This window comes from Suricata suricatta, chromosome 7 (assembly GCF_006229205.1).
Source record: "Suricata suricatta isolate VVHF042 chromosome 7, meerkat_22Aug2017_6uvM2_HiC, whole genome shotgun sequence".
Lineage (NCBI taxonomy): Eukaryota > Metazoa > Chordata > Mammalia > Carnivora > Herpestidae > Suricata > Suricata suricatta.
In genome coordinates, this window is record NC_043706.1 from 70774212 (window position 1) to 70796336 (window position 22125).

The 22125-nt window shown below is 32.5% G+C and overlaps 1 protein-coding gene across 6 annotated transcripts in view; it reads right to left on the bottom strand.

The window, feature by feature from the left end:
- Positions 1–3639: 3639 nt before the first annotated feature.
- The window catches only part of IBTK (inhibitor of Bruton tyrosine kinase), a 91900-nt gene continuing 73414 nt past the window's right edge, over positions 3640–22125 (bottom strand). For 4 of the 6 annotated variants that reach the window (XM_029943638.1, XM_029943639.1, XM_029943636.1 and 1 more), the window contains 3 exons: positions 15352–15501; positions 5651–5783; positions 3640–4892 (listed from right to left, as the gene is read on the bottom strand). In XM_029943638.1, coding sequence (XP_029799498.1) covers positions 4761–4892; positions 5651–5783; positions 15352–15501 — 415 coding nt within the window. In that variant the 3' untranslated portion in view covers positions 3640–4760. Of the gene's footprint in view, positions 4919–5650; positions 5784–15351; positions 15502–22125 lie in introns of all 6 variants that reach the window. The other 2 variants (XM_029943637.1, XM_029943635.1) reach the window with 2 other exon arrangements.

The following is a 22125-nucleotide window of genomic DNA, read 5'->3' on the forward strand; positions in this document are numbered from 1 at the left end:
TGATAAATTTATAGTTCTAATGCCTATATTTGGAAAAATATATTAAATCAATCCAGGTTTATCCATCTAAAAAAATAACAGTGAATTAAACCTAAAGCAAGGAGAACAAAAAATGAAGATCAGGGCTAAAACCAAAGGGAAAAACACAGGAAAAAAAACAATCAATGAATCCCAAAGTTGATTCTTTGAATAGATCAACATAATTAATATGATCAAGGAAAAAAAAGAGAAAACATGGACTACCAAAATTGAGAATGAAAATGGAGATCTCACCAGCAAACTTACAGAAATTAAAAGGATTAGAAATACTTTGAAGAACTTTATGCTAACACACTAGATTTAGATAAAGTCCTAAAGACATAAATTATTCAAACTGCCTAAAGACGACTTAAAAAAAAATTCAGTAAGGCCTATAACATGTAGAAAAATAGAAACTGAATTAATAATTAAAGATCTTCCCACAAAGAAAAGCCTACCTACACTCCTGATAACTTCACTTGTTAATTCTAGCAAATATTTAAATAAGAAATAATATCCATGATTTATAAACAGTTTGAGAAAACAGAGGAAGAAATACTTCTCAACTCATTCTATGAGGCCATTATAAAATGGATTATAAGCCAGAAAAAGATAATAAAAGAAATGAAAACCACAGACCAATATCCCTCATAAATTATAGAAACAAAGATCCTCAATGAAGTATTAGTAAATCAAACCCAGTGCCTCTTTTGAGGCGCTGTCATAAGTCCAATTCTTGATCTACTGGTAAATCACTGAGCTAAATATTTTTGTGTGTACTTACCTGTGTTATGGCTCAACATTTTAATTAAAATACATAAAAGAAAGAAAAGAATGCCTAGTCTGTGCCTTCAAAGTATAAGTAGTTTAAAGATTAAGACTAATAGAAAAACAAAAATAATGGCAAAATATTGCAAACACCCTAAAAAGTATAAGGTGTTAAAAGGAAATGGGAACACAGTTGATCCATGTATATACTATGTTTTGTTTTTCTTTTGGAGGAGTATAGGGAGAAAAACACAAGAAAAAGTTTATGAAGAAATAGAATTTGGGTTGCCTTAATCATGGATAAAGAGAATTTCAATAGATGAAGAAAACAAAAATTTAGGCAGAGATCTGCATGAACAAAAGAAGAATCTATTTGGGAGAAATATGGTCAAGTTTGGCTTTACCACCACATGTAGAGATGGGAAGAAAAGTCACTGTAAGGCCAAACCGAGAAAGTATGAATTTACTTATTAAAACCGTAGAGGGAATAACTTAGGTTTTCAAAGCAGAAACAAGAACTATGCTTTGGAGCTATTAGTTGGGGATTCGTAAGTCTATTGGGTTGGACGAGGCAGACGCAGCTAAAGTTTAAAGCAGTGGTTCTTAACCACATTCTCAACCTTTCAGGTGTTAGATCAAAATGATTTTCATAACATGTCATTTGCCTTTTTCTGTCTCTCTCAAGTTTCCAGATGCTATATGACAAGTGACACTGCAACAGATTGAATGCAGAAACAGACATGAGAATCTAGGAGTCCTCTATCAAACCAGGCAGCAAAGACCTAAACCTGAAATACCAAGTTATATATTTTTATATACAAAAATAGAAAATTATTCCAATCTCCTTACTAATTTTGTTCTATAAGATATTCTCATTAAAATGTCATTTATGTTAGCATGATGGCATATGATTTTTAAAGGAATTGAATTCTTACAGTCCTAACTTGGAATGCATTAAATACAAATAGATGTAAGATATGGAAACAAAAGTTCTCTGGAGTTCTCAATAATTTTTATCAGGATAAACCTTTGGTCCTGAGACCAAAAGTTTTGAGAATTTTTGGAAAGATAAAAGGACATAAAATGCAATAGTAGTATTAAGAATGAAATGGAAAACATTAAATGAAAGATTATTACAGAGACAGATTAAATAAAAGATTATTATAGAGACAGAATCAATAGGAGTTGGAAAACTGATAAGTGTAGGGGTCAAATGGGGAAGGAGATAAAGCAGAATCCAAGAGTTCAGCCCAAATGACTAAGAAGAAAAGATCTGGAAGTCTAGGGGTGTCAAAACTTCAGTTCTGACACAAGTGAAATGCTAGCTGAGTAGAGAGATGACTTTAAGAAAATAGAATACACGTCTAAGATGTATTTTGATGGTCATGTGTATAGAAAGACCAGGTTGTTCTGGATATCTTATACAACTCAGCATCACTTCAGGCAAAAAAGATACACATAGCATTACCGTAAATCTTGAATCACTTGTCCCAATTCCTTGGTAGAGGCTGTTGTAGTTTCTTCTGAAAACATCTTGTAAACTGACAATTCTGGAAAGCTTCTGGGTTACATTTATCTTTACAAGTGCTTTTTTATATTTTCTCAGTCTTGGTTTAATTATTACAGATAATTAGCAATTTCTAAGAGGAACAGCGATAGGGGAATTGGACTGAAAGAAGACCTCATTCTCATTAGTCACTTTCTCTGGAATTCATTTTCTTCAATTTATCAAATGAAGAGAATCTGCAAGGTTAGTCTATTAGCCTTCTTCAGATCTAAAATTTTATGAAACAGCTATTAACACCCTTATCCTAAGCAAACACATATACCCCAACCTCCAAAAGAGTTATAGAACCAACTTAGATATTAACTAGCAATAATTCTCAACTGTCCCTGTCATTTCTATATAATAAAAAGTAGGAAAGTCTTAAATTTGTTTTAAAAGCCATCTCTTTTGAATTTTGAGAGGTCCTGAATCCTAGTATTTTGTCAAAATACTTGACATTACTTGATTGGTAGATTTGTCAACTCAGCAAGTTTTCAGGATATTCCTATTTTATACCCCCACTTCCATGTAACCTCACCTTTCCAGGTTAAAGAGTTCTAGGATTGTTTTGGTCCATCTTAAAATCTCTCCATCCCCCAGACCCTTTAAATTGTCAATTTCTAGATTTTCTGCACTTCTATTGGTCTTAAGGTCAAGGAACTAAAGAATTTTTACAGGTAGAATAATAATTTAGGGGGGGGAAAACCTATCACTTTTTTAGGCTTTTTGGTGGTAAAGTATTAGGTTACTACTTTACAAAGAGTGGTAGTGCATAGCAGTGCTTGTCTTTCATTTTACTAGCAAAAAGAACTTTTTTTTCCCAATGAAATTTTATATGATACCTTACAATATAAAATGGGTCATACCGTCCAACGCTCTGATGGAGGTTTGTAAAGGCCTAAAGCTTCACCGACTTGTCAGCTTTGTCCCTCCTTTACATCCCATCCAACAAAGATCCTTTAGGGTGCTTCCTAGGCACTGTGGAGTACATCATGAAGTCCGTTATTTTATAGCATCTTTAAATGTTAAAGATGCCAATAACGAGCTTGAATGAAATAAATCCATTACTTCAGAAGGCATCTTTACTGCAGCTTCAATAATATATTATAAAATCCATTTTTTTAAATGTAGTCAAACATAATATAAAACTTTTCACAGATGCATCTTAGGAAAACTGTCTTATTTTAAGCAGTGAAGGGATGAATACACATCAACTTAAACAATTAACAGCTACAGTATATCAGGTAGAATAATTAATTAGATGGTAGATGACAATATAGTATAAGATATCAAAGACACATCAGCAGTAAAATAGATCAAGATTATTTTTTATTGCACATTTGCTTACAAATTTACTGTTTTAGGTAGAGCGCAAGTATTAAGTTAGTTGCAGTCATATTTCCATCAACTGAATTACAGCAGAGACCTGCCAAAATGTCCCCCTAGGATTATGTTTCAAAAACTAGAACATTAACTTTCCCAACCTGTCTACTTTACTAGAGCACACATTTAACATTTGCTTTTAAAAACTTTAACCACTCAAAAACAAAGAACAAACTGTAAAGAAAACAATATTTATATCTATTCATATAACTCAGGCTCAGAGAACTTCTGATTATATAATATTATAAAGGGTCTTCAAAACTATTCAATTATTGAATGTATAATTAATATTTATTTTGGAAATTTTAACGTTTTGAGAAACTGTTTCTCTCACAATCAGGATTTCATAAGGTTTCCCCTCCCCACCAAAAAACAATCCATAACGGCTCCAAATTTTAAAAAGGAACCATTATCTTGGATTAAGTTTCAGAATAGTATTCATACTCTTTTCACTGGACTCCATAGTCTAAAGCAGAATGTGCTTACAAATTGAAAAAGTATGGCATTTGAGCTTTAAATAGACCTAGAACATTAAAAGCATGATCAAAAAAGGCACAAGAATAGAAACAACTACTGTAGTGAACACAAATTTTTGGCCATTAATGGATCAGAAATAACGGCTGATGCTCCTACTTTAAGCTCATCAATATCCCATAAGAAAGAAGAGTGACAACAGGTATTTGGCAAAGCTACTTATTTATTTATCCCAAATTCTCAAATGAAAACTTATTTTTAATGCCTCACTCTTGTATTTCACACTTCAATCACTCGTATTTCCCTTTTAAGACTGTTCAGAAGAAATAATTCTACTAATCTTAACCAGTAAATTTCTCCTCACACATTTTTACATAAAAAGTACTAAAATCACAATTCTGTGGCATTTTTAAAATCATACAAACATTAAATACCTAAACTTCAGTAAAGAAATTAGATCCTTTCTTATTCTATCTACAATGATGTTACCAAATTTGTAAGAGCTCCTTCCACAGCCTTTCTTTATTATAATCATGATTTATGAAAAAATGCATTTCAACTCCACAGCAAATTAGCATCCATGCTTATTCCACATAGGTACTGCTAGTGGTCCCTGTGGTGTCCTTTCAACAATGACAAACTCATCAGGGTTGCCAAATGCCTCATAGAAAACCAACAAATCTTGTATCGCGTGTTCCTCAATCTGAAAGAAGGGTAGACAAAAAAGACCTACTTTATTTTTTTAGGAGGATTATATTAGCTTTCCAATTTCCTATTGTGAAAGTACCACTATCTGTGAATAGAATGCAGCAAAATTAGGTATCCTGCTATCCCCATGGCAAGCAGAAGGATTAAGGCCTGAAGAAAAATAATCAGGTACTCACCCTCCCTTCAATTTTAATTTTGAGCAGAAAGAAAAAAACCACCAAACCTGAAAATAGTTGTTGGAATCCATTCAATCCAGTAACTTCAGTGAGATACTATACAAGTTTTCTAACTCCTGCTTCTAAGCTCTCTGGGGCAACTATGAATCTTATCTGTTTCTAAGTATGGCTCTCTAGTCTTTCAACTAAGTCTGTGGAATTTTAATAACCCTCTAATAGTTACTCTTTTCCTTAAGTTTGCCAAAGTTGGTATCTGCAGCTTACAACCTAAGAACATTTACTGATACAGAAGCGGGGTGTAGAACTAGATACTGCTAAGTTCGTTAACAATCACTTAAAAACTAAAATAGTCCACAGTGCTAAAAAATTGAGCTTGTGATAATTAGTTTTAAATGAATTATCCTGAATACTTCAATTGATACTCATTGAGTGCCTCAGTTTAGTTTTATGTTTACATTTAAATGTGACAATTATATGCCTCTTTGCAATGAAAACAAACATAATTTTCTTAAGAAATGTGGACGATATGTAATGTAGTACTTCCCTAGATTAAGTCCATTATAGGCAACTTACTTACCTGAATCAAAGCCAAGGGTTTTTCTCGGCTTCTGATAAGAGCTGCTTCCTGCTGTAGTTCTTCTTCTACTATAGATGCAAAAGTGACTGGGGCTACCATTGACGGAGCAGTCAATGAAGACGACAGCCAGGGACTGAGAGGAGAGTAACAATGAGTTTTCATTCATCTTTCCAAATTTTTGCATATAATATATCCTCTCAAATACTCTTCAACATTTTTTCCCCAAAGACCTACAATATAAGGGGACTTAGAAGCTTTTGCATTCTCTTTGTAAAATGGTAAGGTGAGAAACAGAATAAAGGAAAGCTAATACTTAATTTGGTTCAGTGCTGCAGAGATAACTTTAGAAAACACCAATAGGTGAGATGGAGCAGACAATACCACTAAACAGAAAGGTAACTCAAACTGTGGAGCAGACAGCAGTGAGATAATACTTTCTATTCAGTATCATACTGTTCCCAATTTCTTAATATTATCTTTCAGTGCTAAGCAACAACCGAGCTTTGGAGGCTCCAAAGCTAATCAATTAGCCTTGGGACTATCTAGAAGTGTTAAATCTGAAATATGGTTGCCTTCTGGTCCTGGGGTACCATGAGTGGAACATCTGCAAAACAAATGCCAAAACTGGAGATTAAAACCTCTAGTAATATTAGCAAAACTGTTAATATAAATACAGAGGGAGAATTACAAGTCCCTGAGTCAGGATACAAGTTAATGTGTGGAGTCAGACTTCCCTTTAGAATTATAAGTAAAAAACAAAAAACTATAGCCATAAAATCTTGTGTATAAAATACCAAAGAGGATGATCTTGCAAGAAATGGCCTATTTTTATAATATTCATATAGACCATTTACTGTTATCAAATGTACATTAGGAAATGCAGAAAACTTTGTAAATAAAGTCTTACATTAATAATAGTTTATGAATAAAAGTGAAAAATTAGCACTAAGTTTCAAAATACGCAAGCGTCTGACTTCAGCCCAGGTCATGATCTCATGGTTGATGAGTTCAAGCCCTGCGTTGGGCTCTGTGCAGACAGCTCAGAGCCTGGAGCCTGCTTCAGATGCTGTGTCTCCCTCTCCCTCTGCCCCTCCCCTACTCATGTTCTATCTCTCTCAAAAATATATAAACATGAAAAAAAATTTTTGAAAAAAAAAAGATTTGGTTGTTTGAGAGGGCTTCATGGAGAAGACAATAAAGGGGTATAGGATAAGGGGGTAAAAAGTATTCTCATAAGGGAAAAACTGAAAGGTCCTATAGAGACTGGCCTAACTGTAATTTTATGGCTAGAAAGGTACCCGGAGGTTATCTGGAGTTATCAAATGCTCTCTTTCAAGAATGAGCAAATTTAGGCCTAGACAGATTTAAAATAATGTCAGAGAATGAGTAAACAGGGCCTAAAATATTGATGTCTTGATCTGTTTACGCAGTTATTGGGTATGTGTAGCAATATGGTGCTGAAACTCAGACTGGTTAAAACTCATTCCCTCCCCTCAAAAATCTCTGGGAGGAGAGATTTAAAAATCTATTTAAACAACGATAACAGAATGTGAGATAAAACAATTGATACCTGTACCAATATGCACTAAGTAGTATGGATTCACAGGAGAAATTGATATGCTATGGATACTGTTGTCTTCACTAAGGAAATGGCATTAAAGCTGAGGAAGGTGGCACTGAAGGTTTTTGGCAGTACAGATACGTGGAATGGTAAAAGATTCTGGTGGCTCAAGTAAAGGTAGGTTGTTCTTTCCAAAAAAATAGAATGGCAGGATTAAGAGTTTGGAAGAGATTAAAAGGGAAATATTGAACCAGTAGCACCAGAGTACAAAATGTACTGAAAGGTAAAATATTCAGACCTGAAGTGTGGGCAAATAAATTTACTGAGAGTATTTTCTTATACATTATCTCGTTTAATCTTTGCAATGCTCTATAAAGAAAGCAGCAGGTATTATTCCATTACACTGATTAGGAAACTCAGACTCAAAGAATACTATATAACTGCCTGATTCACAGGTTGAGTAGGCAGCAGAGACAGAACTGAAAGCAGGTGTTTTTTACTCAGAGTACAGTACGTATTCCATTATCACAAATGCTTTTTTTCTATTATTCCCCTTAGTTTGGAATACATTCCACTACATATGTCTTATTATTTAAGGATTGGCTAAAATATAACCTTTTCTCAACTTCTACAGCACTTTATCTACTATTACAGAACTTTACACACTGTGTTATTATTGTTTACATGTCTGTCTTAACTGCCAGACTAGTCTCTTGAGGTACAGCACCATGCCTCACTTATGTTTGTATTTCCTTGTCCAGCAGAACACCTGGAACACAGCTGTTTGTAAAAATACAATTAAGGAATAAATAACTGAATCAGAAAGCTAAAGGATTTTAAGTATGAGATAAAGCAGGTTTTTTTTAAGTTCCTTATTTGTTTGAATTACTGATCACTTTTTTCTTCTAGATGTTAGGTACTGAAATGCAAAATGAAATGAAAATATAATTACCAGGTCTAAGTTTTAAGCTATAGGACCTGAAATCTACTGGATGCTTGACCTACGACATCCAAAATAAGAGAAGTCTCCGAAATGAAGTAAGACTAGGAGAAAAATGAAGCGGGGAGACGAGCTAGAAAGCTGTTCGGATAAGCGCTGTGAGATGATGGGAACCTGGACCACAATAACTACAAAATAATGGGACCTGCATTCTAACGGAGCAAAGAGCTAACGTACAGACTGAAATGCAAACTCCCGTGGATAAGCTCCTTGAAAGGTCCTGGGGGGTGCGGGGAGGTCCTAAAGTCAGTCCAAGACTGGAGATTAGAGGCCTTCTAGGGGCAGTGAAGCAGGGCATGGAGTAAACACAGATAGTAACTCAAGTGGTGCTCAAAAATCCCTCAGGTGTCTAGGGGTCAGCTAAAAGTGTTTAACACTTGCAAAGAAATGGAAAAATATTATGGAATCAATTATCATTTAAGTAAGAAGCAGCAGCTACAAGCTGTCTGTGAAAATGCTATGATACTGGCCAAAACAAATGGAGTATCAGGACTAAAGAATCTTATACAGGCCTTATTAAATCAAAGGTAAATAAATCAGAGCTCAAGTATAACAACTCACCTGTATAACAGATTTTATAATTTATGGAGTACTTCTATATACATTATTAGATATAAACCCTATAATAAACCTATATGACAGGCATTATTGTTCTCATTTTATATGTGATAAAACTGGTTCAGGAGAGGTTCACAGAGGGCTATTGTGTTAGACTGAAACTCAAATATGTTTTATAAGATGGTAATCTCAGAAGTCTTTCCGTTAATAATTTTTCAATGGATAATCTCATTAGTTCTAAATTTACCCAAACAACTAAAAGTCCATGAAAATTTCACCTTAGAATGAAACAAAACTATTAAATAGAGCTCTGATTAAAAAAAAAAATCAAAACATGCTAAGCTTCCAGATAATAAACACAACATTATTAAGCTTTAGGTATTTGCCAAACAGCATCGCAATAGACCATCTGAATAAAATTTAGCCTTCTGAAAATAAAAGCAACATTGAAAGGCTGGTTAAAACAAAATCAGAGATTTTTGTTCAAACCAAAAAACGTTAATCTTGCCAAATTTAGACTTTGAGAATAATTATTTCTTACTCAGTTTAAAAAATTCTGTATTAGCTTAAACATTTTTATGTAAGTTTAGAGCTGATATAACAATTTTTATCTTATAACTAGTTTTCCTTACTAATAAGAAACATGAGATCAGTTTCTGCCCAGAATTACAAAAAGGGATGTTTAAGTGAAAGGAAAATGAATGAAAATGCAAAGGAACACACAACAATAAACACAAACACAAACCCCTCTTTTCTGCATTTTAAAATCCCCAAATAACATTGCCATTCCTGGATTTCCCTAGCACTGGAGAAAAAAAATCATATTTTCTACAATTGAAACAAGAATGTATGATTTGAGGAATTTCCTAAGATGAGTTCCATCATCCCTGCCACGCAGATTCCCTGAAGGATCACAGCATTTCTGTCTTCTTGCTACAATCATTATTTCCTCTATTTAAACTACCCTTTCTCCTCTCTTCTTTAAAAAACCCCATCCTATGTTCAAAAGCTTGTGGCAATGCAGATCAATATTTTTCTAATTCTATTCATATGGCCATACATATAATGATCAAACATTTGGCACTGAAAAAAGAAGTGTTTATGAACTAAATACATCTCCAGCCCATGGCCATTTTCCCCCCTTTTCTGAACCACTCATCTGTCACTTAAATCATATATTGACTGGTGACTTCATATTGTTACACTGTATTCCATTTTCATTTCTGACTTTTAACTTCCATGTGTGCCTATGTAGACTTACCAACTAGATTTCAAACACATTTAAGGGACTAGGCCTGCGTATAACACTTGTGTGTGCGTATATATATATATATATATATATATATATATATACACACACACACACACACACACACACACACACACACAATAGAGGCTAGCAAAATGTAGTGCATAGATAATTAAGTGAATTAATATTTTACTTTATCTGCTTTATTTCCTTTTTTAAAAGCTCCCTTATGATTACACATTCTGTGATGAAATTAAAAAATGAAAGCTATTTTACTTTTCAGTGATCAGATAATACAGTGCTCAGTGATACCTTATAGCTATTTAAAACATTAACTTCCACTTACCAAACAGTCAAGCTATGGATGGCATAACACTGTTCTATTCTCCTTTACAATTTCCAAACCAGTGTAACAGCAGCTGCCACTTTTCACAAGTAAGAGCCCTGGTGTTATAGCACACTCTAGTGATCAACTATGAAACCACAGATCCTCAATATTTTTAGAGTTCTATCACAAATAAAGGCTTAAAACAAGAAAATTTCAATCTATAGGGTTAATATTCAAAATGTAAAATTTTTACAAAAAATGAGTTTAATGTTCATATCTTACAATTTATAGACCTAAGGCATATAACTCCCTCATTAGAAACATGTTACTTGAAATAGCTATAATTTTACCTCATTTATTAATCTTGTTCTCACTGAGCACCTACTACATGATAGAAAATATTCTAAGCATTGGTACTTCAGTGAGGAACAGAGATCAATCTTCTCTCACTGAAATGACTCCCTTCTCCTATGCTTTCATTGAACATATAGTTGGATACAAAAACATTGCTTGTAGTTGAAATCATTAAACAATGAATCACACTAATAAGAACTGTGGAAAGTGTGATGAGTAAGAAATGCTATGGGAACATATCATAGAAAACCGACCCAGTAAAGGAAGTCTGACTTCTCCCAAGACTATGACTGAATAGAGACTGAAAGAATAAGAGTCAACTAGTCAAATGGTAGGCAAGTGGCCAGAATTAAATGGCATTTGAGAAGATAACTAGAATACAGAGATGTCAAAAGGAGAAAGGTAAGAGATTGGCAGGAGCCAGATTATGTAAGCCTTAAAGGCCATATAAAAATTTTAGCTTTCACCCTGCATTTCAGGAAAGAACATACTGGCTCAATAAATTGGAGGAGTAGAAGAAAGGCCATGGCAAGACCAGTTAGGAGGCTACTCAGGTGGCCCAAGTGAAAGATCAAAGTAATCTGAATGAGAGAAAAATATTTAAGAGCTAAAACTGGCATGTCCTAATGGTAGACCCGATATTGGTCAGGGAAACTGAATGTTAAAGACCTGCAAATACCATTTACCAAGGAAGAAAACTCAGGAAGAATGGGCTTTGAGAGAACTTTTATCTTAATTTTAAGCTAAGTATTTGATATACCTTTTTGTTTCCAACTAACCATAAAATATTCCATTCTTCTCATGAAGAACTGGACTTCATATATGCATTTTTTAATTGAAATAGAATTGACAATGTCATACGAGCTTTAGGTGAACAATTGTAATTCAACAATTCTACATTATGCTATGCTTAACCACAGTAAGTGTAGTCACCACCTGTCATCATAAAACATTATTACATACTATTGGCTATATTCCCTATGCTATACTTTTCATCCCCATGGCTTATTTATTTTAATAACTCCAAGTTTATACCTCTTAGTCCCCTTCATCTATTTTGCCCATCCTCCCAACCCTCTCCCCTCTGGCAACCACCAATCCATTCTTTGTATTTATGTCTTTGTTTTTGCTTGTTTCTTTTGCTTTCTTAGATTCTGCTTATAAATGAAATGATATGGTATTTGTCTTTCTCTGACTTATTTCACTTAGCATAGTACTCTCTAGGTCCATTTATATTGTCACAAATGGCAAGATCTCATTTTTCTTTATGGCTAATATTCCATTATATATATATATATGTATATATATATATATATGCACACATACATATATATATATACACACACACATACATGTGTATATATATACACATATATATACACACACATACATACACACACACACACACCTTTATCCATTAATCTATCAATAGACATGTATGTTGCTTCCATATCCTGGCTATTGTAAAAAAAAATGCTACAATAAATATAGTCATATTCTCATTATTTTTGGGTAAATCAAGAAAAAAAATCGGGAAAATTTTGGAAGAAAAATTAGGGAAGGGGTTGATTTGTTTCTTCTGTTATTTTTTGTTTGATTTTATGAAAGGGATATGAGAAAAACATTGGTTTTGGGCATAAAGTTAAGGTACTTCTGAACATCTAAGTAAGATGGAGATATCAAGAAGACAGTTGAGTAAGTCTGAAGCTCAGATGACAGTTGTGGGCAGGTGATAAAATTTTTGAATCTTTAGTGTACAGCTGATAACTGAAGATAGAAGCTCATGAAATAGTGTAAAAAGAATATAAAGTGAAATGAAAAGATGACCTGTAATTGAACTTAAAGTAGAATGAGTCATATAAGAAGTTCATGGTTTTGGCAATATGGAGGTCACTGCTGAACTTCGCCTCAACTGTTTCAGTTTAGTAATGGGACTGGAAGCCAGACTGGATTAAGAAGTGATTGGGAGCTGACAGCTCTTTTGAGAAATCTGGCTGTGAAGGGAGTAAGGGACTGTAATGATAGGACAACTGTAAGAAGGAAGTGTGGGAGATGACTGAGGGATTGATTACCTCATCCACACCACATGAGAAAGATCTGAGCATACTCAAAACCAGATGGGATGTATCTATCTAAAAGGAAAAGGCTGAATATCCACAAGAAAAGAAAGGAATAATTAGTAGCTTAAGGCTTCTGAAATAGAAAGGAATTAAGATACCAGCACAGGTATAATACTAACCTTCCATAGGAAAAAAAAAAACACAACAAAACTCCCCAGTGCAAGTGTTTCATATTAAGAAAATAAGGAAGTTATATGTCTTTCTATTTAGGAGTCTCATGCTCTACCAACTGAGCTAGCCAGGCGACTCCATGTCTTTGTATTTAAGAGTGGGTCTACACATCGCATAACTTACAAAAACCAATGGTATTTATGGGGTTTTTATTATTATTTAAAAAAATGACTATATTCAGTTTTTAAAAGTATTGTGATACAGGATCATTACTGAGTACAACAAAAGCTAATTTAAAAAAAATTGGGGATTGAAAAAACATGAGAGATGTATAAATAATGATTTAAAACATTTGTTTAGAATCTGTACATAATATACACATTTATGAAATATATAAACAAATGTGTGTGTATATGCACAACAGCATTCAAATTAAGTTGAAAATAAACATCATTTTTACTGTGAGAACTTAATACTTAAGAGACTAAAATGTCCTTCCTTCAACATCTTTAAGAAAACAACTTATAAATACTGAATAGGTTCAGTCATTTTCAGTGTATCATAAAATGTTCAACAAATGTTTGCTGGTATTTTTAATGAAATACATTTTGAAACTAATAAAAAATATACAAATACTTCAAATACACTGAAGATCATTGGCATGTTCATTTCTACTGTCAGGTTCATTCATTCTTATATCAAGAATAAAATTTCTTCTGACATCTTTGTTTAAATGAGAACTGTGCTCTTAAAGAATCTAGGTTGATTTTTTAAATCATTATAACATAAATCATTATAAACTACTTATTTTAGTCAGAATTTTCTTAATATTAGATAATTAAAATACAAATGTTGAGACTAATACACTTTTTCATTATGCTTTCTACACTTAACTGTTTTTCTACCGTTTTGGACTGTGTTCTATATAGGTAGAGGCTATGTTAATTTTATCACTAACTCTAGTACCTAGAATAATGTCTGATAGAGAGCAGATAAGTCATTAAATATTTGTCAATTTTAAGACTAAATGTCTTACATCACACCCAGTTGTATATTATGACCCTAACAAACCAGCCTTAATATTCTCACTTTTTCCTAAGTATATAAAAGGTTTATCTGTTTTAAATGTTAGAGTTACAATTTTTTATTTTAAAATCATGTTCTACTAATAAAAGTTTTCATAAAGATAGGGAAAGAGAGAGCAAATGATTTCTTCAGATTCTTTCTAATCTCTGGTTTTCCATATTGTAAATCAATGGCTCATGATCTTTGGTCCCAAATATACATTATCTATAATAAGGCAGTCAGTTACAATATAAACTACATCTAAACCAGTAGTTCCCAATGTTGCTAGAAGACTTTGAAAGTTCTTCAGGAGCTGCTTGCAAGGCAGATATGATGAGATTAAACTAGTACGGTCCTCACACTCCTCTTCTTGATTCAGAGAAATTTGATAACATTAGAATTGGACATAAGATCTCATTTTAAAAAAGGCTTTAGGGGAAAAAGGCTTAAATAGTGAAAAAAGGTTTATCATTATGTAAAACAATATTAATCTAGTCACGGCTGACATTTTAAATTATATTTTTGTTTTGTCTAAAACTTTAGGGATTAAAATCTTTGAGAGATGTCATATTAGCAGAAATAAAAAAAAATTCCATTTAGTCAACCAACTTGAAACACAGTTCTTTCTTCCAACACTGGACTATCTAATGCTCTAAGAATGTTCCTCTTTGTACAATGATTAACAGAATTTACATACCATGGCAGAGAAGCTACTATTTTAGAAAATTGCTTTTAAATTATGTTTAGATTTTCATGTTCCATGTAGGCATTTAGAAACCTCTTTTAAAATCCACTGGACCTTAAAAACTTGTATCAAAATTAGCTAGAAAAAAAACCTGGAAACAACCAAAAGTCCATCAACAGATGCGAATGAACAAACTGTTTTATACCTACACAATGAAATACTACTCAGCAATAAAATGGAATGAACTATTGACCATCTATATATTGAATGATCCTATAGATATAAACCTAGAATTCACAAGGTGTTCTATACTGACACAAGCAGGTTAGTAGCTGCCTAGAGAGCAAAATGGAACAGGGAAGAAGAAACCACAGAGGGGCATGAGGAAACTTCTGAAAACGATGGTTCAATTCACTCTTTTGAGTGTAGCTAGTGATGGTTTCACAGGTACATACATATGCCTAAACATCAAATTATATACTTTAAATATATATAAGCATACTGTAAGACAATTCTACCAAAATAAAGCTTCAAAAAAAAAAAGACATGTTAATTTTCAATGTAAAAGAATGTGTAAAAGTCTGCATGATAAATTTTTAAAGATTATTTGAGAATGTAAAACTACCATAGAATTTTTTAAGGTAGAAAATATGTAACTTTTTTAACTTACTACCTTTCAACTTTAGGAGCCTGGGAATTTTCTATTTCTTTAAAACAAACTTTTTTGACAGGATCTCCTGAACTATGGCCAGTCATAGATTTTTTTTCTTCTAAGAAATCCGGGAATGACTTAGATGAAACTGAATGTAGAGAAGATGCCCTGCAAAAGACAAAAGATCATGTTAAAAGCATTCATTTTTTAAGAGGTCAGTGCTAGAAATCACAAGTGGGGAATCAGGAAAATATACACCAAAAATCTTACAATGGTATTATATAATTAGCTTTTAATGCAATGTTGGGTTCTTGCTGTCAGTTGCGAACTAATCAAAATGATGTGATCAAAAAAAAAAAAACCCAGAACTTTGAAGATAACCCAGATGTTGAAATGATATTAAAAACAAGTATTATAACTATGCCTAAGTCAACAATTAAAAAATGCACAGAATCAAAGAATAAGCCTAGAGAAAAACTATGAAAAATAAAATAGAAATTTAGGAACTTTTAATTCAATATTTAAAAAACAAAATTCATGATGGAGGTAACAGCCAAATGGAAAAAGAAGTCAATAAAATTAAAGATAAACCAATACAAAATTTTGAATCTAAACAGAGGGAAGACTGAAAAAAGTTCCAGCATGGTGACTTAGATACCAAAGGTCTGCCACAAATAGAACTGGGAGTCCCAGAAGGGGAGGTTAGAAATATGTAAGACACAAATATTCAAAAAGACAATGCCCAAGCATTCCCCAAATCTGGTGGAAGATCTAAATCAAAGATTGAAGAATTTTAGCAAACCCCAAAGAAGATCTAAAGAAAACCAAAACATACTCAGGCACGTAATGAGCAAATTGCTAAAAACCAAACAAAGATCAAAAGAAAAGCTTGAAAGAACGTATCCACAGAAATACAATCCAGTATGAAAACACTCAGAAGCAATAAAAGCTAAGACATTATGGAACAACATCTTTAATATGATGAAAGTAGGAAAAGAAAATTATCAATCCAGTTTTCTATATCCATAGGAGTGAACCTGGACAAGGATCCTTTCCCAAGTCAGGCTCTGAAATGATTACAGTCCTCGTTGAACTCTAATGGCAGCAATGTGGGAGACTTGAGCCAGGGGCACCCATAAGCAGTAACTCTGTGAAGCTATATCCAGATTCCTGACCCAAAGGAACTATGAGACAATAAACAATGGTTGTTTTAAATCATTGTTTAGGGATAATTTGTTACAAAGCAATAGACTAATACACGATACTACTGGAATTAAAAAGATGGTAAAGATTTTAAGTAACTTTGTGCAAATAAATTTGACAACTTACATAAAATGGACAATACTTTGAAAAAACAATTTATAAAAGATAACAAAAATAGGAAATAAAAAATATAGTCCTATCCTATTTTTAAAAATTGAATAATCCCTTTTTTATTGTAGAATTGACAAATTTATTCTAAAATTTATATAAGAATGCAAAAAAAACCCTAGATTAGTCAAAGTATTCTTAAAGAAATACAAAACTGGAAGAAGATAAAACAAATCACAGTAATCAAGACAGAGTGGTACTGACATAGGATTAACAAACAGATGAATGGAAAAGAAGAGAACTCACATATAGAACCTCACATATACAGTCCTTCTACTTGCAATAATTAAATTCCCAAAGCAATTCAGTAGTAAAAGTCATTATCCATAGTAATGAATGGTTTCTAAAAGAAACCTTTATCTTTATCTCACACCATATCCCCAAATTAATTCAAGATGGATTATATAGCTAATGTAAAAAGCTAAGTATCCTAGAAGAAAACAAAAGACTGACTTGATGGTAGGCAAAGGTTTCTTAGGACTTATATAGGAGTAAACATTAAGTAAAGAAATGATGAATTAGGCTTAATGAAAATTAAAACTTCTTCTCATCAGAAGATATTAAGAAAACAGAAAACATTTGCAAAACACATATGTGATAAATGACTTGTATCCAGGCCATACAAAGAATTACTGGAACTCAAAACTTAAAAACACATAATAAAAGACAAGGTAGTTTCAAAAGGGAAGCAAAAAGGATCTGAATAAACACTTCACAAAGAAAGTATGCTAATAATGAATAAGCACATAAAAAGGCTCAGTACTCACCAGGGAAACAGAAAGCCTCAATGAAAGCTGCCACACACCCACCAGAATGGGTAAAATTAATGGACAATACTAAATGCTGGCAAGAACATGAAATAACCAGCACTCTGATACATTGTGGGTAGGAGAAGAGATGGCACCGCAGTGCTGTGGGAAAAGGTATGGCAATTTCTTAGTAAGTAAACATGTATCTTCTGTATAATCCAGCAACTCTCCCTAGTATTTATCTACGAGAAATGAAAATGTATGTCTATAAAAAAGGCCTAAACAAGAATGTTAACAGCAGCTTTATTCACAATAGCCAAAAACTGTAAATAGTCCAGGTGTCCATCAATTGGAATAAATACAAATATGGTACATTCACACCTAGAATACTACTGAGTAATATAAAAAGGAATAAATTAGTGGTTCACACAATCTAGATAAATCTGAAAAACATGCTGAAAGAAGCCAGACAGAAAAAAGTACATTTTGTTTCATTCTCATCATGTAAACTTCTAGAATGGGCAAAACTAATCTGTGGTCAAAAAAGAAAAATCACCACAGTGGTTGACATTAATATGGAGAAGGTACCAGGATGAAAAAGAACTTTTTGAAGAAAACTTTCAGGGATAATGGTAATGCCCAGCAATTTATTAAAAAAATAATAATAAACAATGACCAAGTGAGGGTTCTTTTCCCCCCAGGAATGCAAGTTTGTCTAACACAGGATAAAAAAGAAAAATCCTACTAAAAGTCCTATGATCTGAAATATGACATATATTTAGGGATAAAACTGACAAACCACAGATAGGCATGATCTATACACTGAAGACTACAAAATATTGCTAAGAGAAACTAAGGAAGATATAAAGATATTACATGTTCATGATTGGGAGACTCAATATCATAAATTGTCACTCCAATTCATCTACAAACTCAAAACAATGCCTACAAAATACCAGTAGACATTTTTGATAAGCTAAGTTAATCTAAGATTTATATAAACATTGAAAAATTTAAATTAGAAAAAATAATTTTGTATTAAAAAAAAGCCAGAGAAATTATACTATCTGATTTCAATATTTACAAAAACTATCATTATCAAGTCAGTATGATATGGGCATAAGGATATACATGTAGGTCAAATGGAACTTAACAGAGTCCAGAAGTAGACTGACACATATATGGTCAACTGAATTCCAGCAAAAGTGCCAACAAAAAATGAGGAGAGGACAATCTTTTCAACAAATTGTGCTGGAACAACTAGATACCTGGTGAGGGTAAAAAACCAAAACAAACCTTGGCCTCTATCTCACCCTATATATAGAAATAAATTTGAAGAAGAAAAAAGAAAAAAAATTGGAATCATAAACCCAATCATAAAAGCTAAACTTATTAAACATCCAGATCAAAACAAAAACAACTTTTGTAACCTTAGTCAAAGACACAAAAAGCCCTAACATAAAATAAAAATTTTACAAAAAACTGATGCAATGCATTTTATCAAAATGCAGAACTTTTCCTCAAAAGACAATGTTAGGAAAATTAAAACCTAAACTACAGAGTGGAAGAAAATATTCACAGAACATCTATATCTAACATAGGTCCTACTTCCAAAATATAAAAGAATTAAGAAAATAGCCCAATTTAAGGCAAAGATCTGAACATGCATCCCAAAGATATAAAAATGGCCAATAAGCCCTGTTAAGTGTAAAATAAACCACACCTACTAGAGTAGCAAATGTTAAAAAGATTAAGTGTACTAAGTGTTGGATAGGACACTTGGATAGGACCTGTTGGATAGAACAACAGGAACTCTCACATACTGCTGGCAGAAATGTAAAATATGACCATTCTGGAACACCTAGTGGTCTTTTGATAAAGTCTAACATTCATTTCACTCCTAAGTATTTATCCAAGAGAAATAAAAACACAGGTCTATTAAGATTTGGATATAACTTTTTTTTTTCATAAAAACAAAATGGAAACCCATTATTTCTCAACAAAAAAGAAAGAGATTAAGGAAACATGCAACAACATGGATGCATCTCCAAAACTTTAAACTGAATGAAGGAAATCAGAACATACTGTAGTTACATACCATTTATATAAAGTATGAGAGCAGGCAACTACTAAGAGGGACAGAAATTTCATCAGTGGTGGCATGGGTGGAGGATAGAGACTAAGAAAAGGTACTGGGATGATGGACATATTTTTAAAATTTCCACTGGGGTGGCAAATTTACAGATGTATATACATTTGTCACAACTCCTATATACAAAATTAGTGCATTTACTGTATTTAAATTATACATTGATAATGTTATTTTAAAAAAGAACATAATTGAAAAGAAAATCTGCACTCCTTCCCAAATAACTAAAATAAAGTTGGAAAATTCCAAGTTTTTATAAAGAGGTGGGGAAAGCACAACTCATATACCATTGATGAAAATGTTTTGTAATATTCACTAAAAATGAACATATGCATATCCTATGGCCCGTTATTCCTAGTTATATATCCAACAGAAATGCAAATATACATATACCAAAGACATGAACTAGAACATCTATAACAGGACCAATCCTAATAGTAAAAAAATGAAGATATTCAAATGCTAACAAAAATGGAATGAATATTTACACAATGGGTATTAGTACTCATAAAAATATGAGACTCATAAATATAATGTTGAACAAAGGAACACAATTCTATTTCTATATATTAAAAGAAAATCTATGGAAAGAAAAGTCAGGAGAATAGATGATAAAAATGTTGGTGGGTTGGTGGCTGGGAAGGCCACAGATGAGACTTAGATGCTGGTAATGTTCCTTCTTGATTTGAATGCTGAGTGCACAAGTGCATTTTTTAAGTGTATATGTTTAAAGTTATTTAAAATATAAACCTAATTTTACATGAATAAAATAGAGGAAATAAAAATTAAGTTGACCTAAATACACAAAATTAATCACACCCATTATAGGTGTAATACTTTATAATTAATTAAAAGTAGAATGTATTTAGAATAATATTCAACAAAAAGCAGGCAAAATTTAATCATTTATACAGACCAAATGAACTTTCAAAGATCTCATACTCAGATTTTTATGATACAGAATCTCTTAATAATCAAGGGTTTATTTTACAATCAATACAAAAACAATTTGCAGAATAATAGGCTAGGCACACAGGCTCTGTTGCTAGACTGCCTGGGTTCAAATTTTGGCTCTGACCTTCAGAAGTTAACCTTTGTGCTTCAGTTTCCTCATCAATAACACAAGGATACTAATACCATATCCATCATCATTAGTGGATGTTTTGAGAATCAAATGTTAATTTATGGAAAAATACTTAAAATAGTCCCTGATACAGAGAAATGCTATGTAAGTCTTACTATTCATAATTTTCATAGCATTTAACAAAACTGACTGTGTTGTAAGAGAAAAAGAAGAATGAGAAACAAAGAAGTTCTGACATGAAGAAATATAATCCGCTATAATAGGCTTAGTTTCTTTCTTTCTAAAGTATGAGAAAAATTAAAAGGATAACCCTTACTTATTAGTTATTTTGTACACAAGATCTACACCATGTGCTAGGCATCATTTTCAGAATCCTTAACATTAGATAGTCAAAATTCTCAGCAATAATAATGTAAACAACTTCCAGGCCTAACTTAATTTTTTTTTCTATTTTCTTTTCTCAGAAAACAAAGTGGCCATGTTAATAAGTGAACACAAATGCTAACCAGGTAATTCCCAAAAAAGTTAAATTTATACTTCGAAGAAACCTTAAAATCCATACCTAAATCAAGTTCATAAAGTATTTGAGGTATCCCATATAAAAGCAAGACTTCTAAAATCCCGTATCTGGTCTGAATAGCTCATTTGTACCCAAATCTGACCTAATTACCAAATTATACTTGTAAAACACTTTAACACGCATCCTGTCATTTAATTCTTAAAATAACAAACCTGAAAGAGATGTATTTTTATCATCTCCTATGTTTAAAAGAAGAGAATAACTAAAGTTCAGGCAGCACCAGAGATAAAGCAGAACCAGTTCTTAATGATCACAGAACTCATCCTTTGCCATCTAGTCTACCATTGCCTTCTGTAAGAAATCAAGACAATACTTATAAAATGCCAAAGATAACACAGACACTGATGACAGACACTTTGTTTTGCTATCATATGAGCTACACATCCATTTATAACAAAACTAAAATTTTTTACCAAATATCTATTTGCTCAATAAAAGATAAGACAAAATGTCTCACATAAGATTTTTCTAAGAAAAAAGTTCACCAAAAACTTAATACATATTATGACCATATTACAAATTAAGTTATAATTTATTAAAATATTAACATATTTGATTAGATATTATTGAATATGGTATCCTAAGTGTTTCATGCTTTGACTTAGTTTCAGCTTTGTAATACTCCTGTGAAATAGGTACGATTTTTAACTCTTTATGAACAAGGGAAGTTTACATTGCTAGCAAGTAACAGATACATGATTTAAATGCAAGCAAGACTCACTCCAGAACCGAACCTTAATCACTATACTCTTGTGTCCACATTTAGAAGTTGCTTGCTCTAAGTAAAACCTTAAATCACACTGGAGAAATCTTCCTTATAGATGTGTATCAGAAACATGATATACTGAAGTATCCATGT